The 19,903-nt window shown below is 48.2% G+C and overlaps 1 protein-coding gene and 1 long non-coding RNA gene across 8 annotated transcripts in view; both read right to left on the bottom strand.

The window, feature by feature from the left end:
• Positions 1 to 19,903, bottom strand: part of tacc2 (transforming, acidic coiled-coil containing protein 2) — a 72,087-nt gene that overhangs the window by 19,229 nt on the left and 32,955 nt on the right. For all 7 annotated transcript variants that reach the window (XM_042065960.1, XM_042065962.1, XM_042065957.1 and 4 more), the window contains one exon: positions 15,354 to 15,710. In XM_042065960.1, the coding sequence (XP_041921894.1) occupies positions 15,354 to 15,710 (357 nt within the window). The remainder of the gene's footprint in view (positions 1 to 15,353; positions 15,711 to 19,903) is intronic.
• On the bottom strand, positions 16,511 to 19,326 carry LOC121685441. Its single transcript, XR_006023358.1, has 3 exons — positions 19,305 to 19,326; positions 17,180 to 17,292; positions 16,511 to 16,855 (listed from the first exon to the last, which is right to left on the bottom strand). It is a non-coding gene; the product is annotated as an uncharacterized LOC121685441 (long non-coding RNA).

The following is a 19,903-nucleotide window of genomic DNA, read 5'->3' as shown; positions in this document are numbered from 1 at the left end:
AATCTATCCTGGGACAGAATTGATCAGAGACAAACACACAACACACACACACACATTAAACAAACACAAACACACACACACACAGTCTCCATAGAAGCCTCCATTTACATCTCATTACACAGTAGAATTCTGAAACCTCTCCAGCCCTAGCAACAGCATTAGCTGTAGCATCAGCACCTCCCTAATACCAGACCTCCGTCCTCCCTCTCACTATCCACCCATCCAGTCAATCACCCCCAGCCAGGCAGCCTAGCCTGCACCCAGCCCCCCTCCAGCGCCTCTTCCCCAGCTCACCTCTGCCTGGTTGGACCCCGCTCCGCCTGGATCATGTAGTCGTAGCGGGAGCCCCAGGACAGGCGGTGGAGGAGCCCCATGGCGGGGTCGTCTCCATCCCCTCCTGCCCCTCCGGGTCCGGCGGCTCCCCCCAGCAGCGTATCCCATCCCCAGCGTGCCCACTGCAGAGGCGACAGAGCCTGCCACGCGCTCACCGCCATCTCTCTCTACCTAGCCTTCCAGCGTCACCACCAGACACGCACGCAGGCTCACACACACACGCGTGCGCCTTCCGGTTTCTGTGCTTCCGTCTGTCCGTGGTTCCCCACCTCCCTCTCCCTTTCTCTCTCCCTCTCTCTCTCCCTCTGTCTCTCTCTCCCCCTCTCCCTTTCCCTCTCCGCCCCTCTCTCTCCCTCTCCCTTTCTCTCTCTCCCTCTGTCTCTCTCTCCCTCCCTCTCCCTTTCTCTCTCCCTCTGCCTCTCTCTCCCTTTCCTTTTTCTCTCCCTCTCTCCCTCTCTCTCTCCTCTCCTCTACCCCTCCCAGGCTGCTGCCTCCGACTCTCCCCGATAATTTCCTTCGTTTATCGGCTTGTCCACCTCCTGTCTTCTCTGCCGATGTTAACCCCCCAGATAAACGTTCACTGTCCCCGATCTGGCTCGGTGCGAAGACTCACCACCTGCAGAATCTCGTTGCCAGTGCCTGATCTCTACACCCCTCCCTATTTCTCTCGCTTTCCATCCCCTGCTTTCCCTCTCTCTTTCTGGGTCTTTCTACATTCTCCCTCTCTTCTTTGTCTCTGGTACTTTTACATGGTTTTCTCTCTCCCTCTTCCCCTTGGCTGTTCTGTGCTGCTGCGTTCTCTCTGATGGTGTGGGCAAAATCACACACCCTTCTCTTCTGTGAGTCTGGCACAGAAAATTAGCTCCCTGTCCGCGATGACGGCTGGCTTCTCAGCTTCTCTCTCTCAGTGTTTATCACACTCTCTCCTTTATTCTCGGACCTTACCTCCCTCTCTTTCTCTCTCATGATCTCCCATCATCTCTCCCTCTGTGTCTTTTGCTGCACTGAATTCTAATAAGCAACATGCTTTGGTCAGAGTACTGAGAACACACCCAGTGAGTCTGCAGAAGTCTACTACTGTCACACTGACACACTGGAGCTAGACCTGAGGATGTTGTCAGCACACACACACACACACACACACACACACACCTGCAGTCTGTTTGCATTACAACCACCATACACTAGACTAATTATATCTGCATGCCCATGCACAGGTTCTGCATGGAGACCCATTGATGAGGCTGGTTGTCTGGTTGTGGATGAGCCAGAACAGGTCTCTTTGTGAAGGTGATGCCGCAGTGAACATTTTCACAATTGTATGCAGACAACAACCATGTTCTGTCAATTATACGTTTATGTCGCTACTTGACGATTTTATGGTTCAATAAAGCAGAGTGTGAGAGTGTGAAGAAGGATAATGGAACATAGGTTTATGTGTCCTTTATGCCACACACACAAACATGCGCACACACACACACACACACGCTGTGAATATGAAGGGTAAATAGCGGAGGCATGGCTATTGATCCGGAACATCCAGTAGTAGGGTCTTGTGTGGTCGATTGTTACATCCAGAGAGGGTCTTCTGAACCCCAAGACCCCAAACTGTGAGCTGTGAGCTGTGAGCGGACTTCCATCAGAGGACCCAAACTGGGGAGGGGGTTCATTTTAGAGGGGCTGGGGGGGGGGGGGGGGGGCAAGCTAGTTTAATGGCTTTTTAAAAGGTGACACATGACTTTGATGGACAGAAAAATGGCTCAGATCACAAACAGCACAGCAGGATTGAGAGGAGAGGAGAGGGGAAGCGAGGAGAGGAGAGGAGGGAGAGGGGAGGTGGTGAAACAGCTGCCTGTCTCAGCTCTTAGGTCTGCAGGCCTTAGGGCAGGTCACCTCCACACACAGAGAGAGAGGTTGGACAGAAAGAGAGCATGAGAGAAAGAGAGAGAGAGAAAGAGAGAGATGACATTTCATTAAAACCCAAATCAAATCTCAGAGTAAATACACCATAAAGCTCAGAACTGTGAGGACACAGTTCAGGCATGGCCATGGTCCAAATCTGGTGGACACTCGTAGACACTAATCAGATACGATACAACTAACCAAGGTCCTTTGCACCTCTAATCACTATCATGTCATCCCATTTGAGAAAGATCAGGTTTAAACTGCCACAGTGGCATGTATGTGACAAATATTAAGCGATCTCTTGGCAGGTGTTTATCCCTAGCTTTGGCCTGATGGCAGAGATGCTTCCAGAACTATCCAAACACCCGTCTCCATGGAAACAAAGAACTGCTCAGCTCATGCCATCTGCATCGATGTGGTCGAGCTCACAGTGCCAGCTTATTCCAACAAAAGCGCTCACACCACAAACAGACACAGGCACTCTCAATCAGTCCATCTGCAAATATAAACACGACTGAACACTTTTAGCAATATATGCCAATTTTGTTAATATATACATATTTATTCATCTGTGTTTGTGCAACACCCAGTTGTTGTGTACATGGGATAATACAACAAACATTGCATAAATACATGAGATAAGAGTCCAAGTTCTCTCTAAACACACAGTGCAAAAACAAAAGCCCACGGTTGATTTCTACCTCCGATATATATCCTGAGGATATTGCTCTACTGTATGCTGCAGAATCACTCTCACTGAATGGCAACTCAATGTCCCCCTCGAGTGGTAATCAAAACATCAAAACAAAGGATTGCTCTCTCTCTCTCTCTCTCTCTCTCTCTCTCTCCAGAAACACTGAAAACCATCAATGATGGAGCACAAAGAAAGAGGAGAGGGCAAGTGAAGCTCTGCTTCAGCATCAGCATTTTTTACACACATCTTGAATGCTGATATTCATAATATTTATATTCATACTTCCTCCCAGGGCCATTGCTCATTTCAATGATATTAGAGCCCAGCATTAAAGAAATATCAGTGACACTGCAAAGGCATCTTTTGAAAATAGAAAGCCTGCGGCCAGTAACGGAACTGAGAAAAGCACCCACAACAGAATCCCTTTGACTGCTTTTATTTTCCCGGTGAGCACGCGAAATATCACATTTCATCCGAGCGCCAGTCTACTGTGTCACATTTGGCAAGCCATGACAGAGCACAGGGCTCAGCAAGGAGTGTGAAACCAGAGAAGAAAGGGAGGAGACAGAGGAGAGGAGGAAGAGCATCACATAAGACAAACAGGAGTAGTTATCAGAATTGTTAAACAAAGAAAAACACAGAGTTAAAAGGAAAGAGAGAGAGAGAGATGAAGAGAGAGAAAGAGAGACCGAGAGACAACAACAGAAAGAGAGAGAGGTTTTGTGGTGCCAGGCTCAGACAGACATCTCTCCTGCCTAGAGACAGTTCCCCTCTCCTGCCTGGAGACAGTTGCCTTGGCACAGGCGTGACTGGCACTGCCACCACAGACGGTGACGCACCATTAGTCTGTACCCCCCCCCCCCTCACCTCAGCTCCTCAGCCAAAACATACTCCTCCAAAAACAGGGCTGTGCTGCTACCTGTCCTCCCCGAGACAGATGGACAGAAACTGGGATGCACCTGGCTAAACCGGTCACCCCTCCTGTCCCCTCCTCCGTTCAGCTCGCTGACCAGCTGGGACACCCATGAGTCATGAGGTCAGCGGCACCAAATTAGGAGCTGGTCAGTCACACGACCATTCTGTGTGTGGTGGAGGCGGAGGGACGCACCGAATTAGGAACTGGTGCTATTAGTCCCTCTCTGTCAATAGAGGAGGGTGACACGGTGTGAGTGATGGGCTAGCGCATGCCAGCATGGTGAAGTAGGTGACAGACACAGATGGTTGGAGAGGCAAACAAAGAGGCTGGAGCTAAATGAGAGGATGATAGAAGGAGAGAGAAAGAGAGAGAGAGAAAGAGAGAGAGAGAGGGGAGGAGGAGCTGTAGACAGAGAGAAGGGTGAAAGGGGAGAGAGTGAGGGAATAGAATAATTATTTTGAAAAGAGGGGGAAAAATTGTGATTGGGTAGAATAGAGGGAATAGAGAGAGCTGAAAGAAAAGGGCTGAGTAGAAAGGGATGTGGGGAGAGAGGATGGAGGCCCACAGCAGCTGTGAGATTAGCGGGTTATTGGATTAGGGCCAGTCTCCCCGGCCGCACAGACACTGGTGGCTTTCTGTGCTCCTGTCGCTTCTCGCCCCTCTCTCACTAAGGGCTCACAGGGCAACCCGACACCCGCACAAACACCTGCGACAGCCACTGCCTCGTCTCCTCCTTTGCTTTCTCACCCTATCTCTCTCTTTCTCACCCTATCTCTCTCTCTCTCTCTCTCTCTCTCTCTCTCTCACCCTCTCTCTTTCTCTCACACCAACAACTCTATTCCCACCCTGTCTTCCCTTCTTCCCTCGCTGGACTCTTTCAAAGGCTTCGTCTCAATTCACTGGTGATGTATCACTGCAGTGCTAAGCCTCCCGTCGGCCAACCATGGTGGCATTTAGGCTCTATCCACAGTCAGCAAGTACGGGTGGCATCTTTACCCTTATGCACAAATACAAGCAAGTTTATGTGTGAGCAATGTGTGTGTGTGTGTGTGTGTGTGTGTGTGTGTGTGTGTGTGTGTGTGTGTGTGCTTCTGTGTACATCCTATGTGCGCACTGTGCAGGTTTATCAGTAAGTGCTCATAGCAGCACTTTAGCCACGGGTGTGCAACACATGTTTTATGAGGCGGCATGAATCTTTCCGTGGCAGGTTAACACCCAGAGTTTAATCCACTGTTATTCCACAACTCAGGCTGACAAAAGCTCCAGGGACACATCAGGCTAAGCCCCAGAGTCGAGTCGGCTTGCTGACTGACGAATCATCTGCGGTAGCCGGTAGCGCCTGGCAGCTCACCCCGCCACACACAGGCAGATTCACCACATCTGGATCCCGCAGAGTACAGCAGCAGCTTCTGGACAGACTTAATGGGGGGAAAAATATCTCCTTAAAACCAAAACAATCCCTGTGAGCGGTCTGCAGTGTTTGAGCAAATGGAGGGGGGTTAGATTAGAGGATTCGTCTCCCAAGTGTCTTCTCTGGAGGTTTGGATGAGAGGTGGGAGGAAGATGGGAGGAAAATAACTGATCTCAGCAGGGAGGGGGAAGTTAGCCTCGGGGTACATAAACCCCATCCTACCGCCCACCCACCCTTAAAACAGTCTCTATCCCAGCCTCTCAATCCCACAGAATCATTTGAAATATGACATAGTTATGTTTTCATTCACCAAGTGTCTTTCTCATATTCACACTGAGGGACTTTTACAGTGTAATGTTAGATGCACTCCATGGAGGAGACGGAGCAGATGTCAGCAAAGTGCTGCAGGGTGATGTAACTGAAAGAGTGATGTTACGAGCCAGTGATGGTTGGAGGGAGGAGTATGGGACGAGTATAACCACAGACTGCACAGAGAGGAGATGGACAGAGAGACAATAAAAGTGAAACCAATGACTGTATACAGTATAGTTTTTGAGTGAATCATAACTCTGAGGCTTGGACTGAGGGATGTGAGAGGGAAGTGCTTCCTTTAAATCACTCGGTTTCTTTCCTCTGCTTTCCTTGGGGAGGGGGTGGGGCATTTGTCTAGTCACTGCAATAACAAAAAGGCCCTTGAAAACATTCAGCCTCTTCTTCATATATTTCATGCGTTCTGCATGACTGGGCTCACGGCTCAGGTCCTGCCTGCCCACTCAAACTGTGGGTCAGCGGCTACTGGACATGTTGGGATGGGTAGGTGGTGCGGCTGGTCGAAGGTGCCAAAACTCAATTTGCACCTGTCACAGCACTCGTCCCACACAGGCTAGACAAGGCATGTCAGAGGAACTGCATCAGAAAGTGGGGGCTAACGTGTGGGTCATACACACACACACGCATGAATTAAGATGTATATTCATGAACAACTCAGTTGGAAAGAGAGAAAAGATGAGTGACAACTTGAAGATCAATCCAGTTCTGTGTGCAGTGGGGAGACAGCAGGATACAAGATAGAGGTAGAGATGGGCTAGACTAGGAAAGAGCGACTATAACGTTTTAGAAACAATGTTTCTAGAATCAGTAAACTCTGAGTAGGGCAGAATAATTGTAATAATTCTCTCTGTATAAACAAGCATCAAAAACAAAGTCCCTATGCAAGGCATCATCTGACATGTTTTTGACAAACTTTAATAAACAATGGTTTGCCTAAAAACTGACCACACAGAAAGTGCTGTTATGCTTGGCTTTCCGTCCAGCTTTGTCCCTGGCCTTTTCCCCAACAGCTCCATCTGTACAGCACTGCTAATCTCCTGTTATTGGACCAGATGGTCTCCTCTAAGAAACAATGACTCATAAGAGGTCAAAGATTTACATGTCCACAGCATGTTTCTGAAGGCAACTCCTGCCAGTCAGGCAAAATAACACACATACTTGGAGGACCTACTGGTCACTTTGCTTACGAACACCAGAGCCGTGCCAAACAGGCCACCATGTTCCCTCTGAGCATAGCCCATATATGACTAACACTCAATACTTCAAAACTCAAATCTGAACCACTGTGTACACTAGTAGACAAACAATGGGTTTGGCTATTGACGGGAGTAATTGCTTGTTGGCTGTCCCATCGCTAATACCACATGTAGTTCATGAGGTCATGGATAAAGTGGGACCAGTAGGGATTGTTTGGCTCAAATTTACAAGCTTTTCCACCCAGTGCCATGTCATTGGGACTGCAGCATGGTGCAAGAAAAATACATCCCTTAAGTTTAACTCATACACAGTGTCCTCAGAAATACAACTAGACATACTTGTCTTCTGTTTTGTCTTGGGATTTTTTTTTTTTTTTATCATAAAAAGTGGGCAGGTGAAATGTTCTTATGTAAGTACACTTAAAAGTGTTACATAACCAGAAAGACTGAAAGGGGCTAAAAGCTACATTACTCATGGGTGAGAGCACATCTCCCTCTATTGGCAAATGCTTTCAAAGACAGATCAGGGGCCATGCAGCTTTCAGTTTAACCTGTAATAACAGCCACCCTCCACTGGTGAAATTCACCCAATACCAAAAACACATAACAAGGGCGACTGATGAGGCAACGCACATCCAAAGATATTTTCACAGGAATTAGCAAATGTAACAAGATTCAAAAACATTCTGTCAAATATAGGATTTGTGGTGGTTTGCCACGGAGATGTTACAGTGTGCTGTTTGATCTGATGGTTTTAGATAAAAACAGATCCAACACATAAAAAGAGGCTTGCATGCATTAAGGAGGTAAGACTGCTTTGTGCTCGGACACACAAAGGTGTGAGAAGACGGTGTCCTCAGAATCAGCTCTTTGGACATATACATACTGTACAAAGGAAAACAGAAACACACACATACTGTACACACAGGTACACAAACACCTCCAACGTGCCTGTCTGTCATGCTCCGTTCCCCCCGCCCCCCCATCCTCTCGTCTGCCAGTCTGAGCCATAAATATAGCAGCTTTCAGGCGCAGGTCCCCACAGCCCCCTCTCCCCTTCCCCCTCTCTGCTCTGTGCTCCTCCGCACCGCTGTGTTCTATTTCAGCACAGTCACCATCTCCCTTTCTCTCCATCTCTCTCTCTCTCTCTCTCTCAGTCTCTCCATCTCTCTCTCCCCCTTTCTGTTTCTCTCCTGTTCGCTATACTGCTGCAGCCCAGTCCTCCATCCCCCCAGCAAATTACCATCATCCACACGACTGCTGGCATGAGCCCCACGCACAACAACACAATGCCTTCAGACACGGTCCAGTTGTGTGAATTCTCACATAGGCTACATAAGCGCGCGCGCACACACACACAAAGACACACATATACACACAGGCAGACAGCCACATCAGTAACACGTGCATGTGTATGTCTCAGCACAGACACATGTTTACATCAACACATACAGCCTCCATCTAAACAACAACAACAACAACAACAACAACAACAACAACAACAGCACTCACTCACCCCACATTTTCTGTGACTTGTTCCTGTCACACACACACACACACACAGCTTCCTTGGCTACAAGCATGTGTGCTGACACGATCACCTGACACAGGGACACCAAACGCGCCACCGTTCCGAGAAAGCACCAGCACTAGACAATAACAATCACAATCACAAGGCTGACGGGAACAGCGTCATCACCTCTCTCCTTCTCTCTCCCTCCCTCCTTCCCCCACCTTCACATAAACACAAGACTTACCCCCAACCCCCATCTCCTCTCCAAATCTACCCCAAACGTGGCTGCAGGTAGAAGGGAGAGGGGGGGATTGTCTGGGTGCACTTACATAGTCTCCGTGTGCTCCTGTTTGGAACAGGTGGCCTGTCCTTGCTCCGCAGACTCCACGGCGCCCATCCTCCGGCAGGTCGGCTGCCCCCCCACACTTGATCCCTCGCCCCCTCCACCTCTACCTTCCTCCTCCTCCTCCTCCTCCTCCTGCTCAGGTCTCCCCTGCTCTCCTCTCTGGTGCTCCTCCGCTTGGTGGTGGTGGCTCTGCTGTGCTGCAGTGCAGACACAGAGGCTCCGCTGGCATCAGGAGGATCTCCCTCTCTCCTCTCCTCTCTTCTCCTCTCCTCTCTCACTTGCTCACTCACTCTACCAGTAGCATCTCTAAGCCTGACTGACTGGCTGTCTGTCTACCCTCTACCTCTCCCTCTGTCTCTCTTCACTCGTTCTCTCTCTCCGCTGCCTTTCTCGCACTCTCACTCTCTCTCTCTCTCTCGTGCGCGCTCCGCAAGGTCTCTACATCACCGAGGGGAGGAAGCTGAGTGTCTTCCTGTGTCCGTGGCAACAGCAGCCCAAGCAAGCAAATCAGCAGCGGAAGGGTTGAGAGAGTGTGTGCGTGTGTGAGAGAGAGAGAGAAGGAGGGAGGGAGGGAGGGAGGTGGAATGTAATCCGTAGCGTTGAACGAGGGGGAAAAATAGACAGAGAGAATAAGATGTGGAAAGCGTATGATGCTCCTTTTCGCTTAGGCACCTCCCCTCTCTGTCTTAATCTGCCACTCACAGGGGAGCCTGTTCCTTCCCTCCTCCCCCTTTTCATCTCTCTTGCTCTCTCGTTCCCTCTGTCTCTCTCTCTCTCCCCCTCTCATTCACCATAGGGACCAGTCCGATTCAAAAAGAAGCAGATTTTTCCCGTCTGCATGCACCCTAATGCAAACAATAGGAGACCCCATGTAGAGCAGATTGACAACTTTTCACACCCTCTTTCTTTCTCTCACTCTCTCTCTCTCACAAACACACACACACACACACACACACACACGTAAAGCCAAATAAAACCTTCTGGCTCTCTCCCCGTGTCTCATGTCACATGTAAATACACACACACACACACACAAGAGCTTCTGTCTTTCTCTCGGTTTCTCTCAGTTTCCCCATATCCTTCTCCCTCTCTCTCTCGCATGTTATTTTCACTAGTCTACACAATGGAAATGTCCAGCAGTTGGTGTGTGTGTGTTGGTGGACTGATGGAAGTGAAGGTAAACAATGGAGGCTGACAGAGTGGGAACTCTCTACTGTACATGGCTGTGTGAGGCTCTGTGTGTGTGTGTGTGTAGGCTCTGTGTGTGTGTGTGTGTGTGTGTGTGTGTCTTTTTCCTGTGTTGTGACTGTTCCTATTTCCCCCACTTGACCTTTTTTCTCTTTCACATGACACACAGGAGGGCACACACACACACACACACACACACACACACACACACACACACACACACACACACACTTCACCAGTCTCATTATCCAAGAAATTTTTAAGTGGGTAAATGGAAGATCAATAATCCTGACAGTGGCATTTTTCCTCACTGATGGAGTTGGAGCCATCTTCCCCAGTGAATAAGTCACAAGCACGCACACACACACTCGTCCACTTTTGTCTTCAAATGTCCTCCACAAATTCCTCTCTTTCCTCCAACACATACCGGAGATGTCCCTCCCAGTGTGAGTGTGGGGGGGAGGGGGGGCTCTGGGTCCATTTCTGCCTCTCTCACAGCCATCTTCAAATTAATTCTGTCAATCCCCCAGAGACCCAGCAGGACACACACATGCACTCATGCCATAAAGATCTAATTTACTCGCCCTCACAGCAAGCATCTGAATATTTCAAAGATGCCTGTGGAAAATTAAAAATGGGAGCGGGTGCCCACAATGTGTGCTTAACAGCAGGAGCAGTAAAGAAAAACAATGACAACAGACATGTAAGGAGAAACACAAGAGACACAAACAAAAGCAGAAAAGAAAACAGGTCAGTGTTTAGCCCAAAGCATTTGAAGTGACCCTCCCCACATACCATTAACCACTTCCTGATTCTACTGTGTTAGCCGGTATCTGTGGGAAAGTGGAGGAATGGTAATGTGAGGATTATGAATCCATTGTTGAGTCCAGGAGATGAACAAAAGGCTTTTCACACCAGGGCCTGGGCGCTACCTACTCCTTTACACGGCCTGGAGTCTGAGCTGATGTGCTGGGGCTGGCTCAGAGCCGGCGGCGGTGGCAGGTTAGACGGTGCTCTGGGTGTTTATTATTCTACTGTGCGGAGGGAAAGAGAGAGTGCCAAGACAGTTGGGTTATTTATTTTCTTTTGGTTGGTGTTATTCTTTTCGACAAGGGACACTGTGTTCAACAAAGAGTGTGTGTGTGTGTGTGTGTGTGTGTGTGTGTGTGTGTGTGTGTGTGTGAGAGAGAGAGTGTGTCTGTATGTATGTGTGTGTGTGTGTGTGTGTGTGTGTGTGTATGCGCGCACATCTCTGTGTGTGACACACAGATTAACCTAATTCTACCCTTGCTCTAGAAAAAATGACAAAAAGACAGTAAGAAAATCAATAAATCACTGGCCATAAGCCTTGCTGTTGATTATTGGTGAAGTCACATACAATATTCACAGCACATGTGTTCTCATGTGTAAAGGGACACACACACACACACACACACGTGCGTGCACACACACAAACCCACACACACACACACGTGCGTGCACACACACAAACCCACACACACGCACACACCCCCGACACCCACACACAGCCAGCGGGTATTTAAGAGTAATTAGGGCTCTGGTAGGTTCAATTCTTTGCCCAAGGTCAATACAACCACCCAAACCCACACCCACCACTCTCTAACACCCCTCCCGTTTAAAGGGAGCCCAGCCAGGCTACACATCAATACAGAGCCCCCAGAAACAGATACCTCCCTCTCATGAATCATTCAACGAACACAACAAACAACGTCCAACCGGGGCAACCAATCACAGCGGGGAAAGACAGAGAGAGACTGTGTGTGTTGAGAGAAAAGAGAGTTAGAGGAAAGTTTAAAAAAAGACTTGAAATGTGAGAGATTTGACCATGTCCAGAAGAAGGCGATCTTGTGATTCACCATCTGAGCCGTGGTGGGAGAACAGGGTGGATTCCCAGCACCTGTGCCTCTGGGGAGCAGCATGATGTAAGGCTGCTTTTGTTCCACTCCCTCTTTCATTTGGAAAGGTACGCTAGGAAAAGGGAGGGAAAGAGAGATGCAGAGAGAGAGAGAGCAGGAGATCTGGGCATACATACAGTAAGAGAAAAGTAGAGGTAGAAGAGGAAGAGGAGGAAGAAGAGAGGCAGAATGAGAAAAGTAGCATGAAGGAGAAGAAGAAGGGGTAGCAGGAGGAGGAGAAGAAGAGAGAGATTGCGCCCTAGCAACAGGGCCTGTGATGGGTAGGGAGGAAGAGAGGCACATAGGTGCTGAGGCAGGGCCGTCTCTGGGATTCGGAGTGTTTTAGTTGCCCGCTGGGCAAATAAAATGAGAAAGCCATTATCTCTCCCGTCCTCAGACACAGCACGTGCACTGTCTCCTCTCCCTCCTCTCCCCCACCCAAGGCTAAAGATGGGCTCTAATCAAATGACAGCCTACCACAGAGCAAAGTGTCAAGACATGGTGGGGTATAATTACTAACGCTCAAGATAATGCATCAAAATGTGAAGGATTTCCTGCATTAGTCTAACAATGAGCTTCTAAATGGCACCGCTCAAAGTTTTCGAGTCCTGTGCACATTTGTAAAAGCTTTTTATGGTGGTGCGGGCAATTCAGCCAAAAGGTCCATACTGATATCAAGCCAAGCATGACACTGCAGAGAGATCTATGCATAGAACAAACACGTGAGCATGTCCCACCAACCCCCTGCCCCCATCCAAACCCAGGCCCACACACAGCACAGCACAGCAGCCCTGGCTTGCAACTCAGGCGCTCCCACACAGACGGAGGAAATTGAGAAATTAAATTTTCAAACGGCGCAGCCACCGAAAGATATTATAGAGGCAGGTTTTTTAAAAGATTCATAACCTTGGCCTGAGGAATCTAGGTCGTCTCAGCATATGTGCTTCACTAAGTGAAGTACCAATACATGTGTGTGTGTGTGTGTGTGTGTGTGTGTGTCCATCTATGTAAATCCTGCTCTAATAGTCTGTTTTCAATTACATTAACCCGATGAGCTGAATACACCGACCACAAAGCCATCCAAATGCATTAGTTAATCCTTTAATGCGATGAATTCAGACCATACTAAGCTTTTTGAAACACCTCACCAACAATCCCGCCACACCTGTATAATCCTTGATCACATTGAAGGGAACCGAGCTCTGTAAGGAACAGTCCCAGAACTTCAGACCCAAACTCCCTCATCAACCATCCCTCAGTAGTGCCAGTGATCAAGTCCGATGCCTTAGTCCTGATGATGGAAATCCAGCAAAACGAGTTTGTGTAAGTCTAACTGTCCAGCCCCATGGACCCTCATCTGTGCTCTAGCAGACCTGTTGCTGATGGGGATTCTGTAGGGCCGCTGGGCAGGTAGAGTGCAAAGTCATGGTGTTGGCATCCATAGGAGGCAGCTGGGCACAGGTAAAATCAGTGACCAATGCTAATAACCCCCAATGCCAATCTTACATTCATTTGATAATCCAGCAATGCTACATAGAGATGATTTTAACCACCATTCAATTTCATTTTCCATTTAGTTGTGAGACTTAAAAAGTCAGATATTTTCTACCATAGTAATTCATACAAACTTTCACTGTTACAGAGGGCTGATTCACATGATAGAAAATAAGAACTGAACGAGTTAGCCCATCATTCCAACCACTCAATACTAAACTAGTAGTCTTGTCCAGATTCTATACAACAAATACTAGAATCCTAAAAGCATCCCTTCTGTTTCAGTCACTGCAGCACTAGATGAATGATGCGCTCTTTAACAACCTTCACTGCCTGAATGAGGTGTGCACAAATAAGGCTGAGGTGAAACAAGGAAAGAGTGATCTGGAAAAGTAGGACTGAGTGCCTTTCACAGTCAGTGTGATGGAGCATTCTCAGCTCATCCAATGGCATGGCCTTAATAGCTCCTAATATCTCAGCCTGCCTCTGCTCTGCTCTGCTCCGTCGTCGGCTCTCATCGGACTCTCTCTTCGCTGCTGTCCGTTAGAGACGTTGGGGGCCATCTGTGGTGGTAAATCTGGCATCCCCAAAGAAGAGGAGAAACACTGTGCGTTTTAAATAATGCATGGCGGAGAGCGCGGCTCCTCACTCAACACTGAGCCTGTAAATAGCTCGGAGCAGGTCTGCAGAGAGGGCCCAGGCTCGGCAGACACGTAGCGCACACGCGCCATCTGCTGGCCAAACACTGCGCTGCATTTGGACAAACCCTATGACGTCCTCCCAAACACTGACTCACCGGCTTGTGCCAAGCAATGTGAGTGGGGGGCGGGGGGTACTGGGGGATTATTAGCCATGGCCAAAATGACATCATCGCAGATTTCTGCTCTCTACAGCAAGATGCTTTGAAGAGAATCCAGAGACTACTTACAATGAGACTAACCATATAATAAGCAGAAGGTGGATGGAATATAAGGCTGTTATGATGGCACTGAAGTAAACAATAAACCTAATTGCCAAATGACTACAGTATATTCCCCACTCTGCCCACAGCATGTTAGAGGATTACTCAGTGTAAATCCAGTGCAGTCTACTCTACTCAGCAGCCATCCACAGACCATAACACACCCCTGGACAGACAGGCACTGCGGCATGAACATTTAATGACCACTATCACAGGGCAGACTGGTGGATAAGGCAGCACAAGGCAACGTTCAGCAGGATACCCAACAAATGGCTCCAAGCTTAGCTTATCTATCAATGCAATCATGACTATGTCTGCTGCATACAGACATGCAGACAATAATTACCTTCCCGGTTAAAAAATAATTTTGGGAGGGATGCAGACACAGAGCCAGGTTAATATTTCCTTTCTGAAGCTGGGGGAGCATTTGAATGAAGTGTGCTGTCTAGGGCTGCGTAATATTTGCTTTGATTCAGTCTAGGAAATCAAGGCGCGTCCTCAGGCTTTGTCTCAGAGTAGCACATTCAGGAGCTTGAGGCAATGGAGAAAATAGGGTGGGACGAGAGTAGCGCGTGTGTGTGTGTGTATGTGTGTGTGTATGTGTGTGTGTGTGTGTGTGTATGTGTGTGTGTATGTGTGTGTGTGTGTGTGTGTGTGCGCGCCACAGAGAGAGAGAGGTGAGACAATGACTCAGCATACCAATAGTAGGGGCCAGAGTACAAGAGAACAGAGAACAACACATCCCCATCCAACCCATCACAAACCCTTCTCTGAAATGCATTAATTAATTAAAAGACTGATGATCAGGATCAGGCTGTTCTCTATTGCAATCCTATTTTAGAAAAATACATTGACAGCATTGAGGAAACAAGGGTTTGTATTTCCCACTTTACAGTACATTTCATGAAATAAATGAATAACTTTTCAGCAAGCCAAGCCCGGGGAAGGACATCACAGACCCTCCACCGCCATCCCAGTCTATGAATAAATCTGAACCCATTTTACTGGACCCATTACTCATTACCCAATCAGTCTGGAATGAGAGGAGGTGCCTGCCAGCCAGCAGCACATGTTTTATATGGCAACAGGAACCAAAATTACACCAGCAGAGCAGAGCCAGAGCTCGTAAGAAACCAGAATAGTGTGTTACCTGACAAAAGAGGGGATGGGCGGCCACTCCTCTGTGTCCTGGGCTGGAGGTGGAGGTGGTGAAAGTGGTGGAGGAGGCGATGGAGGAGGTGGTGGTGGTGGTGGTGGTGGGGCGCAGGGGGCTTCAGGGACAACAGCAGGAGGAGGAGATGGAGGAGATGCAGGAGGGGGGGGAACGGGCTCCGAGGCCGAGGCTGGGGGGTTCCTGTCCGGAGGGGTGGGAGGAGGTGTGGGGAACTCAGCGGCGTCCCGGAAGAGATGAGCGGGCAGGGCAGGAGGGAAGGCGTGGTGGTCCGCCGGGGGTTTCGGGGAGGGAGGGACGGAGTCGTTCCTCTCAACAAGAGGGGGTGAGGAGGACCTGTGGAGGGTTGGGACAAGAGAGGACTCAGGCACGGGGCACATCGGGAGTGGAGCTGACCGAGAATAACTGCACAACTGGCAAAACCATGCCAATGGACATTACAATCGTGCTACAAATGTGTAGCAAAGTGATCATAACCATACACACACACACACAAACACACTAGAGGTTCTTTGCATTTACTTTTATACCCAAACCATCACACATTCACATTATTCAAAACCAATACAATATTCACATTGAACAAAAACTAGAGAGCCTAAGTATTGCAGCAAGATATCAACAAAGCTCCTAGTGTTCGTAGTAAACACATGTTCCACTGCATAATCCTTTATGTCTGCATGTGTGTCGCCCTTGATCTCGGGGTGCTAACAGGTAACCGCTGGCTGAGCTTTCCCAGCAGCAGGCACCTGGGAGCAGGCTGGCATTCATCCATCCACCCCCCCCCCCCCCCCCACCCCTCCTACCCCCGGCTGGCCCCTAATCTGACAGGCAGTGCGACGGCCACCCCTGCAGCTGCTCCCAGTCGGGGTTGGGGGGGGGGGGGGGGGGGGGCAGCCTCTGGTGCGCAGCTAAAAATACACCCACAACTCTCCAAGCACACGCCAGTGCCTCTAAAACACGCCCTCAACAACTGTGCATAGCTGCGGCCTAATCAGCTGGCCTGGGTGCCTGGTCTAAGAATGCCTCCCTCTATCAAATATGTCCTCAGCTGCCCATTTCCTAAAGAGAAACACACAACCTGGTCGAGGGTTCTGGTGCCAGCTAAGCCTGGAGAAGCCACACTGCAAGGGCAACATCTTTTCAAAAACATTTGCTAAATACGCTGCTGACATGGCCGTGGTCATGATTTAAATCCCAGATCTGCCCTTGGTCAGCGTATGCTGTCCCATTTTATTTGGACTTAATTTGTGCTTACTTAGGGCCACACCCAAAAGGGATGCCATTGTGACAGGCAGCTGTTTAGACGTCACCAGGAAGCCCAGGTTTTGGCTGCTGAAACACATCTGCAGTCTCTGCCTTTTCCCAGAGCACCAGTGGACTGTAAGTGATTGAGACTTTGATGGTCCAGACCTCCAGAAAAACCAGGCCAGACAATAATAACAGCTCACTCGGTCACCAGAGACTATAACCATGGTGCCCTGAGGGAAAGAGTGAAAGTGAGAGAGAGAGGGAGAGGAGGAGAGAGAGTGAGAGTGAGAGAGAGTGAGAGTGAAAAAGAGAGAGTGAGAGAGGGACAGAGCAGAAGGGGATGAAGGACAGAATGAGCTTGGGACACTGTAAAATAACAAAATAAAAACAGAAGTGGGAAAAAAGAGGGAAAATGATAGTTGAGACAAAGAGAGAGAGAAAGAGACACAGTGAGAAGTGAGACAAAGAGAGAAAGAGAGAGAGAGAGAGAGAGAGTGAGGAGTGAGACACAGAGAGAGAGACACTGTCTCTTTCTCTCTAACACACACACACACCATCATTATGCGATGATGTCACTGTGAGTGGTCAGGTACAAGTGGTCCTTTATCCCGCTCTGGAGATGATGTTATGTTGGTACAGGGGGGCCTCACATCTGGAGACCTCCATTCTGGACCAGTAAAACAAAGCTTTACAAGGAGCTAGCAGCAGCAGGCAGAGCAGATCTCACAAATAAAAACAGAGAACCCTCTTGCCCCCAGACATACCCTGCCACGGATTAGACACAATTATATTAAACACACAAAAACCATGCTCACTAATACACACAGGCACACACTCAGAGACAGAGAGAGAGAACAATAATACCCTGACTAATCTGACAAATGCAGCTGGAACAAGAAAACAGTCAACCCCGACAGTGTTTAATAGCTAACAGACTACAAATAAATAAAAGTGGCCAAAGGAGTTGGCATTTTAGTAGCATTTAAACATAAACACAATGCTACTGCTGTGCACGGCTTCACACTTCAACCTCTCACACCCCCAGAGCACATTCTCTGTAACTCTAAATGACTGCGCTTTAGAGGCTCATTACGCTGCGGTTCGAACTAGAAATGAGGCGTGTTCTAATTTGCGTTTAAAAAAAAAAAAGTGCTGACTGCTGAATTGTCTTTTCCTTCAGAAATATTCCTGCCAAATGCTGGAAAAAATGCTGGATAGTTGTCCCAGTGTTTGTAATAAACAGCTTTGTTACTTCCAGCCTAATCCCAAAGCATGTCATCAATTACCATGGCAACATTTGTTCAACACACTCGCTCAGCATTCAGTTTCCGTGCCAACCATGGCTTGTAAAGGCGTAAGAGCAACGTGTGATGAGTCACACTAAATGGTATTCATGTTAATGTCAAGATTGTTTTAGTTTAAGCAGAGAAACGACTGGGAATGTGAGTAGAAAACACATACATGTATAAATATGACACTGTTGATGACGTTGACATGACGACCATTAAGTTTACTAAAATATATACCAGAGTATTTTTAGTGTGTCAAATTGTTTAAGCAAATGCGCTCATGGCAATGCTCCACTGCTATCTCAGCTTGCTGATTAAGGAAATTAGGCCATTTCAGCAAAAATATGTGATGCCATTATCATAATTATAGAGCTGGATTGCATTCCCCCTCACAGCTGCTGCAGCCAACCACAGAAACACTTGTCGTGTGACCTTCATGGAATTCAAGTTTCTGAAGCAATAAGCTACTTTACAGCTGCCATGACACCCAAACAGCTGAAATGGACGTTTGTAAAGCAGTGCACTGTGAGTACTGAGGCAATACATCTTCATTATCTTAATACGAGGAGGATTTTACAAATGATGGTAAACTCAAACGATTTGCATCCAGAGTCAAAAGTAATGTCGTGCCAAAAGGAATTTGAATCTGCAAAGTCAACACACGCTCATTTCCTTATCCTTTGATGATGCATACTACTTCAGCCCCAACATGGACGTAGCTGATGCAGTTTGCCCATAGAGTGTAAAACTTGATAACGTCAGTGAGAGATGCTGGACAATGTCATACAAGCACAAGAATAAACCAAATCCAACTAGCTACTAGAACTCTCTGAACACTGAAAAAGTTAAAGGTTATAATACTACAATATTATTTGCTATTGCTTTTAGTGTATTATTTATTATAGCCTACTAAAGCAAAATGATGATGAGCAATAATTCTTAGTAAGCACAAAATGGTAAGAACTGACTATTTATAAAGTCAGTGGAACCTGAGGTATCCTGTAAAAGAGGCTGCCATCAGAAAGCACAGCTCGCTGACAGAACTGAGGACAAGTGAAAGCATGAAAGCAGGAAGAGTTAGTGCGGGTAGGTGGATGGGTTCAGACACGCTGCGAACACACACGCAGCACAAAACACTCTCCAGATGTGTGCTTTTAAGCGAGGGAGTCATGACACAGCACATTCAGTAGCGCACAGACACGAGTGTGTCGACAGATGAAGACACACTTGGCATAAACACACACACAGCCACACACACACACACACACACACACACACACACACACACGTCAAAGCTGAACCACCCACTTTTGTTTGAGACATGCATTTGCCTGTCTGAACACACTTATACTCACTCCCCCAACTGTCAGGTGTCAAAACTCCGCCTTACCTCAAGACGAAGAGGAGGAGGAGGAGGAAGAGGAGGAGGAGAGAGTAGAGGGAGAGAGAAAGTGATGGACAGCACACTAACTACACCATCATTTCCTTTCCAAAACCAGCTGTTTGAGAACTCAGCATTTCTTCACACGTATCATTACACATCTCCTCTCCTTCCTTCCTTCGTTTCATTAACTCTCTTGTCCTCCCTCTGCTTCTTCTTGCCTCCCTTTCTTTTCTCTCTCTTCTTTCCTGTCCCTTCAACCTGTTTTGTCAAGACGTTAACTGACAGCACTTGAGCATCCTGGCGGCTGTACGTACTGTATGTGCTAACCAGTAGCCTAGCGGCACCATTAAAGGCCACAGAGTAGAAGACAAACAGCTTTTCACTTCACACACCCGGAGCACGACTCACCCGATGTCTGTTGTCTGTGTCCGGCTCGAGAGAGAAGGCAGAGTGGAGCAGGACGTGTTTGGCCATTCTCTTTGGACGACGCACTCAAAATACCTCACACACACCACTTCACAGCCCTGTTCTCCCTCTCTCTCTCTCACACACACACTCCCTCTCTTCCTCCCTCCCTCTCCCTCTCACACACTCTCTCTTTCTGC

The sequence above is a fragment of the Alosa sapidissima genome, chromosome 16, assembly GCF_018492685.1.
Source record: "Alosa sapidissima isolate fAloSap1 chromosome 16, fAloSap1.pri, whole genome shotgun sequence".
In the NCBI taxonomy this organism is placed as follows: domain Eukaryota; kingdom Metazoa; phylum Chordata; class Actinopteri; order Clupeiformes; family Clupeidae; genus Alosa; species Alosa sapidissima.
Note: the sequence above shows the minus strand (reverse complement) of the source record. Positions and strands in the feature narration are given on the sequence as shown.